General features: G+C 38.3%; 1 protein-coding gene across 1 annotated transcript; it reads right to left on the bottom strand.

Moving 5' to 3' along the window:
• Window positions 1-10,374: 10,374 nt before the first annotated feature.
• LOC122644921 (rust resistance kinase Lr10-like) lies at window positions 10,375-11,528 on the bottom strand. Its single transcript, XM_043838287.1, has one exon. It carries the CDS (start codon window positions 11,464-11,466, stop codon window positions 10,375-10,377), a length of 1,092 nt encoding a protein of 363 aa, XP_043694222.1. The 5' UTR covers window positions 11,467-11,528.
• Window positions 11,529-13,422: the final 1,894 nt, after the last annotated feature.

The raw sequence follows: 13,422 nt of genomic DNA, 5'->3' as shown, positions 1-13,422 counted from the left end.
CCACCACCTTTGGCACGGGTTACTCAAAGAAGATTTTATGGGAGCATTCATGACATTTATTAACTTTTTACAAAGAACAGGCCGAACTGAGGTAATCGGGACGCAACAACTCCAACAAAATGCATGAAGAGAAGATTAGACTGGAAGGGTCATGGAACGATTTAAGAAGCTGGGGCCACTTGCTTTCAAGGGAGTGGGACCCGACCCTGTATGGCCATCTGTTTGGGTTGAAGAGATGGAGAAAATTTTTTATGTTATGGAATGCATAGATCCTCAAAAAGTTATTTGTGCTACTTTCATGTTGAGGGAGGAAGCTTATAACTAGTGGAAGACTACCAAACAGATTTTAATAGCTGAGAACCCGGTGATTACTTGGGCAAGGTTTGTAGAGGTTTTCTACAAGAACTACTTCCCTGAAAGCCTAAGAGAGAGAAAAGAAGTGGAATTCTTACATTTGACCCAGGGGTCGACTCGATGATGGCTTACAAAAAAATTTAAAGAATTGGCATGGTTTGCACCAGACCACATAGATACTGATGCCAAAAAGGCAAAGAAATTTTTGAGAGGATTAAAGCCCCAATTGAAGGGAGCGATCATAGTACTGGAGTTGAGATCATATATTGAGATACTACACAAAGCACTTATCCTAGAGGAGAGTCTGAGGGACACCACTCAGGGTAGTACTAGCAAGGTACAAGGGAAGAGGCTCATGGAGATACAACACTCTAGAGATTACAGACCCCAGAGGCATCAGAAGACGTAACATGAGCAAACACCTCAGACTACTTGTCCGAATTGTGGCAAGTACCATAGTGGACCATACAGACAGGGAGTAGAGCATTGCTTTAGATATGGAGGAAAGGGCCATATAGCCAAAAATTGTGCAACACCTCTAGCTCAGAATGTGCCACAAAATGAAAACCAGACTGCTCAGGTACCCAGGCTGCAAATGACATTTCATAGGCCATCTTACTAGGGGCAGCCTACTCATCAGAGATAGCAGCAGCCCCCGAGGCAGCAACAGAAGCAGATACACCAGACTGCACAGGTGGGCCAGGCACAGAAGACCTAGAGTTTTTGCTCTGACGATAGAGGATGCTGAGGCTTCACCCACAGTGGTTACAGGTAAGCCTAGTTTTGAGGACTTGATTTATTATATAAGTTGATGATTAATTTAATTGATTGATGAATTGCATCCAGAACTGGGAAATGAAAACTAGAACCTAGAACATATTTCAGGTACATTGAACATTTCCACCATATCTGTCAATGTATTATTTGACTCGGGTCAACACACTCGTTTCTATCTAAATTATTTTCTAAGAAGATTAGTGTTGACCCTAAACCGTTAAGACCTTCCCTATTGGTGACCTTACCATCTGGAGAAAATTTGATTGCAAACACTATTTTTGAGTCCTGTTTGGTTTAGATAGAGGGTAGAGATATGCCAGTAAACTTAATTCTTCTTGACATGGTAGACTTTGATGTCATACTTGGCATGGATTGGTTATCTACTTTTCATGCTAGAATATAATGCTATGAGAAGGAGATAGTTTTTAGACCTAAGGATGATAATGAATTCAAGTTTATTGGGTTGAGGACGGGTAAACATGCATCCCCTTTGATATTAGCAGTACGTGCAAGGAAGTTACTCGCTCAAGATTGCCATGGCTTTTTGGCTTCTCTAGTTGATTTCAAGGATGAAGAGCAGCAATTGAAGGATATCCATATCGTCAGAGACTTCCCAGATGTGTTTCCTGATGACCTTGTTGGGTTACCACCCGATAGGGAATTGGAGTTTGCCATTGATCTAACCTGGTACGGCGCTGATCTCTAAGGCACCATACTAAATGACACCATTAGAACTGAAAGAGTTGAAAGACCAACTATAAGAGTTATTAGAGAAAGGGTATATCAGACCTAGTGTGTCTTCTTGGGGAGCACCAGTGTTATTTGTTAAGAAAAAAGATGGAACCTTGAGATTGTGCATTGACTATAGAGAATTGAACAAGGTGACCATCAAGAACAGATACCCTTTACTCAGGATCGATGACTTGTTCGATCAATTCCAGGGTGCAAGTGTCTTTTCTAAAATTGACTTGAGATCTGGGTACCATCATTTAAAGATCAAAGGAGAAGACATACCAAAGACTGCATTCAGAACTCGTTATGGCCACTATGAGTTTGTCGTTATGCCATTTGGATTGACTAACGCACCAGCTGCATTTATGGATTTGATGAATAGGGTATTCCATGACTTCTTGGATAAATTTGTTATTGTATTTATAGATGATAACTTAATATATTCCAAGAATAAAGAAGATCATGAGGAACATTTAAGGGTTGTACTGTAGAGACTCAGAGAAAAGCAATTATATGCCAAGTTGAGCAAGTGTGATTTTTGGCTTAACCAAGTTGTATTTCTGGGTCATGTTATATCATCTAGTGGGATTTCGGTTGATCCTACTAAAGTCAAGACGATTACAGATTGGGCCAGACCGACCACAGTTACTGAGATCAGAAGCTTTTTGGGCCTGGTTGGTTATTACAGAAGATTTATTGAAGGCTTCTCCAATATTGCTATACCTTTAACCAGACTTATCAGGAAGGGTGTGAAATTTAATTGGTTAGAGGAATACGAGAAAATTTTTTAAGAACTGAAGCACAGATTGATGACGACACTAGTATTGACTATACCAGTAGGAACTAGAGGGATGGTTATTTACAGTGATGCTTCAGACAAAGGTTTGGGCTGCGTTCTTATGCAAAATGGTAGGGTGGTAGCCCACACTTTGAGGTAGTTGAAAGATCATGAGAAGAACTATCCCACATATGATTTAGAATCAGCAGCGGTGCTGTTCCTCAAAATTTGGCGGCATTACTTGTATGGTGAGAAGTGTGAGATTTACACAGATCACAAGAGCTTGAAGTACTTCTTCACCCAGAAAGAACTAAATATGAGACAGAGACGGTGGTTAGAGCTAATAAAGGACTATGATAGTGACATTCACTACCACCCAGGGAAGGCGAATGTGGTTGCGGATGCATTGAGCAGAAAATCACAAGGACTTACAGCAGTCATTTTAACTGAGCAGATACGTCTTCAGGAGGACATCAGGAGCCTGGAACTAGATTTGATTGTTAGTTGTCCTACAGCATTATTTTCCAAATTCACCATCCAACCATCATTGATTGACCAGATTGAATTAGCTCAGACTACAGACCCTTACATGGTGAAGATCAGAGGTGAAATCCAGGCAGGGAAACAAAGATTGTTCCAATTAACAGAGGACGAAGTTGTGATGTATGACACTCGCTTGTGTATACCAGATGACACTAAGCTGAGGGAGTTAATTTTGAAGGAGGCCCATTATTCTCCTTACACCATTCATCCGGGAGGTACCAAGATGTACCGGGATTTAAAGGAACATTATTGGTGGAACAATATAAATAGAGAAATTGCTCTGTATGTGGAAAAATGTTTGATTTATCAACAAGTGAAAGCTGAGCATCAGAGACCATCAAGATTGTTGCATCGATTGAAAATTCCACAGTGGAAATGGGAACATATAAGCATGGACTTTGTCACTACACTACCGAAGACCCCTAAGGGACATGATTCAGTTTTGGTTGTGGTAGACCGTCTAACCAAGTTGGCACATTTCATTGCTTACTCTATGAAGTATTCTTTGGAGAAGTTGAGTCAGTTGTATATTGATGTGATAGTCAAACTTCATGGAGTGGTAGTGTCAATAGTGTCAGACAAAGATCTAAGGTTCATGTCCAGATTTTGGAAGAGCCTACATGAATCCTTGAGGACAAGACTAAAGATTAGTATAGCTTTTCACCCATAGACAGATGGACAAAGAGAGGGTGATCCAGATACTTGAAGATGTGTCGAGAGCCTGTGCTTTAGACTTGAAAGGAAACTGGGAGAAACACTTGCCTCTAGTTGAATTTGCATACAATAACAGTTTTTCGGCGACCATTGGTATGGCCCCATACGAAGCATTATATGGCAGGAAATGCCAATCTCCTCTTCACTGGAATGAGGTTGGTGAACGAAAAGTTATGGGACCAAAATTGATACACGAAGCTCAGGGGAAGATACAATTCATACAGAAAAGAATCAAGGCATCACAAGACAAACAGACGAGTTACGCCAACACAAAAAGGAAGGAGTTGGAATTCAATGTGGGAGACAGTGTTTTCTTGAAGATTACACCAATGAAGGGCGTAGTAAGCTTTGGCAAGAAAGGGAAGCTTAGCCCTAGATTCATTGGTCCTTTTGAGATTTTACAGATGGTCGGACTAGTAGCTTACCAACTTGCACTACCTCCAACTTTAGCCGGAGTACATGATGTCTTTCACATCTCATTACTCAAGAAATACATTACAGACCCATACTCTTAGGGTGGGTTTTGGGGCATTACATTAATAGTGCGAGGCACTTGAGCAGAGGGATGCCCCATTTGTCAATGCCATAAGTGAGCCTTCTCAAGTTTATCTTGTTGAGCAACAAAGGCTCCTTTTGACAGATCCAACAAGTAAAGCCCTTGATAAAAATGACCTTCACCAATCGTCCTCCCAGTGATTCTATCCTGAAAGATTACCTTATTTGGCAAAAAATTGACATCACACTTTAAGCCTTTAGTAAGGTTACTAACAGACAATAAATTTGATGCAAGAGAGGGAACAAATAAGACATCAGTAATGGCAGAAAAACTGTAAGTTTTTCAATTCCCTCAACCGCTACTCGATTGCCATTAGCCACGGTAATGGGAGGTCGAGTATGATCAGTTATGATATCAAACAGGTAATTTTTAGAATAGCACATGTGATCTGTGGCACCTGAATCAACAATAAAATAATTTTGAGATAATGCAGAGAGGGCAAACGTATTACCAGATGTCTGAACAATACTGCCGGAATCAGAAATTGGCTAGGAAGTACTGTTATGTTGTAAGAGTTGTTGATGTTGGTGTGCAATTTTTCCCTAAGAATCCTGGAAATCGGTCACACTAGCTTATGCAGCATCTTTGGTGGATTCTGCTCCTTTATCTTTGTTGAGACAAAGATGTGGAAACAAGATCCAGCACCTATCTTTGGTGTGACCATCCTTATTACAATGATAAAGAACACGAGAACCGGATCCACGTCCTATCTCCCTGCCTCTTGTAGACTGAGATTGCCCACCATTGTCAATGTGAGAATTACTATTGGCAACATGTGCAGTGTTTTCTACAGTTCCTCCTCCACTTATGGATTCAGAGTGCATTACCCTGCATCTAGTTTCTTCTCTCTGTATGGTGGCACAAATAGTAATAAAATTTGAAAGAATAGGACTCATAAGAATCTTCCTTTAAGGTCTTCATACTTAGGCCCAATGCTGACAAATAGTTGAAAATTTTTGTCCTATTCTTCACGCTGAGTATAGGTGTCTACAGATTGGGCAGGTGGCTTATACAGCCAAAATTTATCCCATTTTTTCTTTGGGTTACCAAAATGTTTAGTGAAAGTTTGATTTGGTGCTTGCTTGATATCTAAGATGCGGGCAGCATTATCAGCATGGCCATACATGTCGTTTAATGATCCCATAGGGATTTAGATGTCTCAGCGTATGCAAATATTTCATATATTTGGGGTTCCATAGAATTAAAAAACCATGACATAACCATGCTGTCAGTGGCAAGCCATTCAACATATTTAGTGTTACCACTATCAGGGGCCTTTATTTGACCATTAACATACCCCAATTTTGATCTACCTCGCGGTAGATAATTCAAACCATTCAACAAAACAGACGTGAGACGATTATGCATTTCAGTCCCACCATTTTTACCATTAACATCTGAACCAGTACTTCAATCACTCATGATAATAAAAGAGAAGGTGAAACAGAAACTTATCTGAGAAAGGAAGCAAAAACGATGGCACAGAGAATGCACCGAAGTACAACCAATGACACCAAGGATGCACCGAATCAGTATGAGGAATCAACATTGTACAACAACAGTGCACAACAACACACCAAGCACACTCACTTGTAGCACACACCTCAGCACCGAGAATGCATAGCACCAAGAAAACTTTTAGGAAAGGAGCAAGGATGTGAATACAGATTCAAAAAATTCTGTCATTCGCAGATTCAATGAAGCTCTGATACCATGTTTATAATTCTCACACACACAAACGACAAATAAAGTTAACGTGGTTCGGCCCTTGTTGCCTACTCTATGAAGAAAACCCTAGTTTTGCTTATCGTCTTAGGGTGAGTTCATTGAGTTTAAATAGGTTTTACAATAGAGACCTATATTAACACGATTGTTGTGATCATGGTTCTTGTGAATCACTAATTTATCTCCTACCATATAGGGATTATTTTCTTTCATAACAAGAAAATCACAATCTGCCAACCTAATCTTATCTTCACGATCTTCATAGCTTGGCAACCTTATCGGATCAAAGCCAGGCAACTTGATCTGATCAACACCATTTAATTTTGTTTTTTAGTTGAAAATATATTCATTGTGAATTCATTCGTTCAATCTATTGTCTTAAAATTCAGTAATGCCTTCTCTCAGTTTTGCAGTCGGGGAATATTGGTGATCCCTCAAGTCGTAGGTCACAACCAAAGCTTCAGGAATATCATGGCAACTTAATTAGTCTTCTTTTTCACCAATTTGTCGAGTACCCTAACCTCACAAAGACTATCTGCTGAACTACACAGTCGTGAGTCATGAATCCTGTGACTAAATACTTGAAAGGGAGAAGAACAACTCCTTTTATTTTCTCGTTTCTTTGTGAGAAATTCAAACAAAAACTGATTTTGAGAGAGTCGGCAAATCCATCCCTAACGATTCTTCAAGCCCTTATTCACCAAACGTAATCCATTGCTTCACAAGAAGAATAATCTCGTACTCATCTTAGTCAAAAAATTAAATACTCCAAAGTAAGAGAATCGTAGGGGACCACTGCTTTCCATCGGATCAGACCTCAAAATATCATGAATCGAAGTACAACCCTACACAAGAGAGAGATCTGAAGTCATGGATGAGTGAGGAGAGAAGAAAAAATCCTACGAGGTGAAGGAGAACAAGGAAAGAGACTAATAGGAATGAAACTCGTCAGTACAAGAGAAAGTTTGGAGAATAGGGTAATAGGAATGAAATCGGCTTGAGTATCCATTTGTGAATCTCTTCTCGTTTTAGGGCAGTTAATATTGAGAATCCGAAGTGGCTCGAGCTGGAGACTGGGAATTCTAGAATAGGCTGCATTCTTAACCGCATTCCAGGAATTTGAGAATAGAATGTTTAGCAAATTGCATTTTTTACAGTCCATAATGTATTCTTGATATAGAATGTACTCCCATTTTTATAATATAGAATGTTTTCTTAACTAAGAATGAGAACATTGTTTGGATAAATGTTTGTTTAAAATGCATTCTTGATTGTAGAGTACACAACCATTTCATCAAATACGTCATTGGTGAAATCTCATCGGTTAAAATCCTAGACATCTTTATCTCACAAATAAAAATATAAAAATTTGAACATATGAATTGACAATCTTATGCTATGACATGATCACCCCAACACTTCTATTCTGCAGACATTCCAACCTTACTAGGAAACCAAGCTTGCTGCCTCCTTATATACCGTCCATATGATCAAATGATTCCTCTTTTTTTCACCAAAGCATGCAGAGTGTAAGAGGGCGAGTTACCACCTTAAACAGATAATTAAACAAAGAAAAATGCATTCCTCCCTCAAGCGAACAACTGAACAAACTACCTTCGAACCAAAATAAAGGAATTTGCAGTCATGAAATCCAAGCCAGCTCCTTAAAAATCAGGTTTGATAAACAATTATCATCATTCAGGCTCTTCCCAAATATCATTTTATGGATTAATAGCGGTTACTACTATGTGCTATATACATTCAATACGGTATAAAAGATCAATAAAGGTACAAACTGGAAACAAAAGGCTATTTAAACATTTTAACAAACAACTCGTAGGCAAAATTTTCACTACTCGATGGAATGTCAGACTTCTGCAATCCAATAAAATTCAAATGATACATCTAACCCCATATTGATCTATACATTTTGGGGTACCCATCACCTCTAACTCCAGTGTAGGTTCTATGCACATACACATCAATTTCAAGCTCCTTGGCTCTCACATCGAACTCTACAACAACAGCTCTATTGGGACAAGGCTCAGTATTGGAATCCAAAGATGAAGAACTCCAAATTGAAATCAATTGATTCATCTAATTGCAGAGAGACACCAATCTGTCTTTCTTATGATTAGAGGCGATGATGTTGCAACTAGCATTAGCAAGATCCAAGCAGAATTCAAGATCAAGACCAGAAGAAGCGCCAATTACGATCACTACCATTCCGTCTAACCGATGCTGTGGCTCCAGATACATCTAAGAACATTACAAGACTGTATCTCGTTTCCGAACGAAGTCCGTTCCTAAGAACATTCCAAGATTGTAGAACGAGAATGCATAACAAACTGTGTTCTTGGTGTTCCAAAATGCATTCTAATCCCACAATACTTTCTAAGAAGGCATACCAAACATAGCCTAAATGTTTCAAAAGTAAAAAACCTTCAATGGAATCAATTACTACTCCTCGGATAAACTGGGAAGAACTTGAATCTTCAAACAGAAGAACTAACCCAACAAACTATTCAATCGAAAGATGAAATTGCATATTTTGAAGAAAAATGAAAATTAAGGAATCAATTACATCTGAAAGTTCCTATTAAGGGGTTTCACCATTGTTGGTGAGATCGTCATTGATAGAAGTAGCAGATAAGCATGAAGAAGAAATGGGAATAAAACTGCAGGTACGGTATGGTCTGATCCGGACCGGTCCAGTATAGGTCCGCGACAACGACTTGAAAATTAGCCAATTATTTATTAATACATTTGCCTGGATTGGTTTTCCTAGTGCAATCCAAATGGGGTCTTTGATGTTTTGACTAAGAGTGTCACTTGGTCCGGTTTATATTTTTTCAAGGTCAAAAACAAAATTAAACAGGATAAGAATCAGCCAAAATTAGAATCATTTTGTATTCGGTCTGGTTTTACCATTTTCTATTCAGTTTTTCATTATCTAGTTCCACATCCTGTTTATATGCAGTTTGTAATACTGGTTCACTTTTGGTTTAACCCTTGTCTCCTTTAATTTCATTCCTTTTACACCTAATTTGAGAGCATAACAGATAAATTTAGAATAACTAAAGCTTACCATCGCAATATATATTGTGAATTCTCTTACTACACATTCTAACATCATAAAAAGCCACCTTAGAAATATAGTCCCTTAGAAATAGAACCAACACTTTTTTGAACATAAGGTCGTACAGAAAATTGAGTTTATTAACTTCGGTTTCACCGGTTTCTATTCAGTTCCATTTTATCAGTTCTTATTCAGTCTAGAAGCATCAGTTATTTCGATTCTAAACCAAACTGAATCGGGAAGAAAACCTATGAAATGAGAATCAAGTCATTTCTCTACGGTCCGGTTTAGTTTGATCATAAATGATCTCCCTACGATCCCGATATGTACATAATCAAGGGAATTGCTTTTTCTGTTTGATTACAACAGGCAAACTATTCCTTCATTAGAAACCAAATAATTAATTTATAGCAGATTATGTTGGAAAAAATCAAATCAAGAAGGAAATTGTAGTCTGCTTTGAATGCGTACCAGCTATCTCAAAGGAGATATTTGCCCCCACACTACAAAAATCACCTTCAGGACTCAACAAAGCAATTAAAAAAAATGAAACACAGAATTTCTTTGAGAGACACTGATTGCAAGAGAGAGAGAGATATTTCGTTTGAACACTGCACTTCTAATTTATAGAAGTGAAGCACCTCTTCCGAAGCAGGCGTATCTGTTCACTTTGTATTTAAGCCATTAGATCGATTTTCATCCAATGTAACGGTCCAGATTAAACCAGAGATGAAACTACAATAGTCATATCATATCAAACGTGACCGTAGGATCTTCTAATCCGACGGATCTGATCATGTCAAAAATCAACGTACGCAGGATCGGATCGCTTGCAACGCGATGCTAAGTGCTAAGTGCGTGTGTAGCGCTACTAACACCTCTACATTACGCGCACGCCGTGCGTGCAGCGTGCGTGCTTGGACGGCTATGTCGTCCCGCATATACACTGTAGAATGTCTCTCTTTTTCGATTTAACTTAAGAGATAAAGAAGGTAATATAATAAATACCATTTATAACTCTTGTAGTTTTCCGATGTGGGACTAAAGCACTTTACCAAAATAATATAATGTTTATTTAATTTCTCATCTTATTACAATCTATCTAAAGGATTATTTTTAATTTGATTGAATCATGGAATTGTATGACAATGAATAACTTGATGATTCAGATATGGGTGATGACTCAATAATTGTATGACCATCTTCCACTCTTTCAAGTGGTGATGCTAGAAAAGGCTTTGGCGGCATTTGTAGAAGCTCCGTGGGGGATTCTAACATTTCAATGACTTTGCTCATAGAAGGGCGATCAATAGGTTTCATTTGTATGCAAGATAATGCGACTATGATCAACTTTCTTGCTATTATTTTGTCATACTCTGTTGCATCTTCCATTTCCATGTCTTCTCCTTGATTTAGTTTGTCATATATCCATGATGGGAAGTAAAATTGACTCGAAGCATCTGCAAAGGGATTCACATTCTTCCTTCTCCCTACCATGTCCATTAGCAACATTCCAAAACTATAAACATCAGCCTTATGAGAGACACCTCCCATGCTTTTGTAGAACAGTTCTGGAGCTATGTATCCTATTGTTCCCCTTGCAGCAGTGAGAGGAACAGTATTCTCATTTGTTGGATAGAGTTTGGCTAGCCCAAAATCCGAAATTTTTGGATTAAAATCTTCATCCAAAAGAACATTGTGAGGCTTGATATCAAAATGTAGAATTTGCATATCACAACCTTGATGGAGATATTCAATCCCATGAGCCACTCCTAGGGAGATCTTGTACATCCTTTCCCAACTACTTGAAGAAATAGTACCCTTTTGTTCTTGAGTGAAGATGTACTTGTCTAAGGACCCATTTGGCATGAAGTCATACACTAGAGCCCTTTTTGATCCCTCGAAGCAAAATCCGATAAGTCGCACCACATTGACATGATGAATCCTCCCAATGGTACCGACTTCATTCATAAAGTCTTGACCATTACCTTTAGAATTTGCTAACATCTTGATCGCAACAAGGTTGCCACTGCGAAGCTTTCCTTTATAAACAGACCCAAAACCTCCCTGACCAAGTTTGTCTCTGAAATGTTTAGTCATCTTCTTAATATCTGAATATGAGTACTGGATTAGCAATAGGTTGTTATGCTCTTGTAGGAATTCTTCAATGTTAGTATCCAAGGAGAGATGCCTTCGTCGTCGCAGCATATAATAGATCAAGAATATGGAGAAACATATATATCCCAATGTGGTTCTAAGCACCAAGAAGCTTCCTAGACAAAGAGAATATCAGATTAGCAAATCAAAAGTAATACCAAGTCCATCCCTTAACAGAATGGGTGTGGTTGGACAAAGGCAGAAAATATAGGATGATCAGAAACTCAATCATTAAACAAGACACTGCAAAATATTTAAGGGTTCTTCTGGCCTCAGCTTTTTGTCATCCCCGTCCCTTGCTACCCCCACCAGTCTATAAGAATACACAGCTAGAGATTCACATCATCAAAAGAAACAGTATCACGCCTTACCTATAATCCCAATGATACCGAATCCTGCAATTTGGAAAAATCACAAAGGAAAAGAAGTGAGTCATTGAAAAGAAAGGAACAAAGAAAATATTCTTTATATTAGAAATTAAAATGAAAAAAAAAATTAAGTGCAAGTCTTACCCAAAAACATGGCCCAAAAATATTCCAAAACACCTACAAAATCAAGGTACGAAAATGTATCAGCCATTCAAATATAGAAACTGGTTAAATTGGGTCAGTTAGGCTAGCAATTAGTAAAAGGTTTTCCCAAAAAAAACAAAAAAGGCAGTACTGGGAGAATGGAAGTTTTTGTGTTCCAATCAGCATGGTCTTTTATAATAAACTCTTGGGCAAAAGAATGCTAACCGGTCGTGTAGCCCCTGCATTAGTGCAAGAACCAATGAGAATGCACGTAGAAGCATTGGTTTCGAGGGGATTTTCAATTTCACTAGGGCTGAACGGTCTTTTCGCATGCTCCTGTGTATGGACACTGGAACCATGCTACTGGTTAGTATTCTCTTTCCCCATTTGGTTTCAAAAAATGAAAAGAAAAAAAAAAAAGGAATTATGATGACACAATGATTGATATATGTGTCTCTCTCCCCTCAAATTCAAAAAAAAAATTAAATTTGTTTTTCTTTTCTATCCATTTCTTGCCAACCAAACATAGCCTAAATTCTCACTTACAAAAGCGTGGCAAATGGGAAATTTTTCTTGTGCAGAAACTTTCTTGCTAACTGTCACAACCAAAGAAATAGCATCGAGAATGTGTCAAGAGTGATCAACTTGGGCACCAAGTTGTATGCTTCATTTTGTTTTGGCTAAAACTCCTTAAAAACATTTAGTTTAAAAGACATGGGTATGATTAGCAACAAGCCAATCTTCTGCCACTCGATGTTGTTCTTTTTTTTTTTGTGGGGTTCTGTTTGGTCGCAGGGGAATTAAAGGGAAGTGAAGTTAAAATTTCCCTTGACCAAAAAAGATGTGGCTTGCCCCCCGATGGTGGGTTTAGTCTCACATCATGCGGGCGGAGTGTGTGTATTTGTGTTTATTTGCACTCCGCAGTTTACAAGGTTGGTTAACCCTTTTGAGCTGGCATATGCACTTGGCCCAAAAAAAGTTAAAATTTCAAATTGAAAAAGAATTTTTTGCTTCTATTACGTCACATTCTTTTGATAGGAAAAGTAAAATAAAATTTACATTTAAAAAAGAAATTAATTAAGTTCTTCATACAATCATTACAATCATGTTGTGTAATAATTATAAAAAACTTCAGTTTCCTTTCCTTAATTTCCCTTGCAATCAAACGGGCGTATTAGTCTGCTAGTCCTTAATACTTTCAATTTCTAAAACAGAAAAACATTTGAAGAAAAAAGGTTTACTAAACATAACCTATCAAATTAAAATAAATATTTAAAACCCAAAATAATACATTCGTACTTACAGGAGAAATCACTTGGTTTGCAGTCCCTGAGGCAGATGTGGGTAATGGAAGGATCTTGGCCAGGATAGCAAGGATCTTTGGTCACAGTTTCCGCAATCAATACGAAACCATGAGAGTTCAAACCCCATAGCCATTTCATGGTGTATCTCTGAGAAAGAGCGTTGACCGACTTCTTGCAACCCAATTGGAACC

The sequence above is a fragment of the Telopea speciosissima genome, chromosome 11 (assembly GCF_018873765.1).
Source record: "Telopea speciosissima isolate NSW1024214 ecotype Mountain lineage chromosome 11, Tspe_v1, whole genome shotgun sequence".
Classification (NCBI taxonomy): Eukaryota; Viridiplantae; Streptophyta; class Magnoliopsida; order Proteales; family Proteaceae; genus Telopea; species Telopea speciosissima.
This window is presented reverse-complemented; position numbering and strand designations above follow the sequence as displayed.

Bases quoted from the DNA above. Each gene is read 5' to 3' on its own strand.
- LOC122644921 (XM_043838287.1), bottom strand. From the start codon at position 11,466: ATGCTGCGACGACGAAGGCATCTCTCCTTGGATACTAACATTGAAGAA.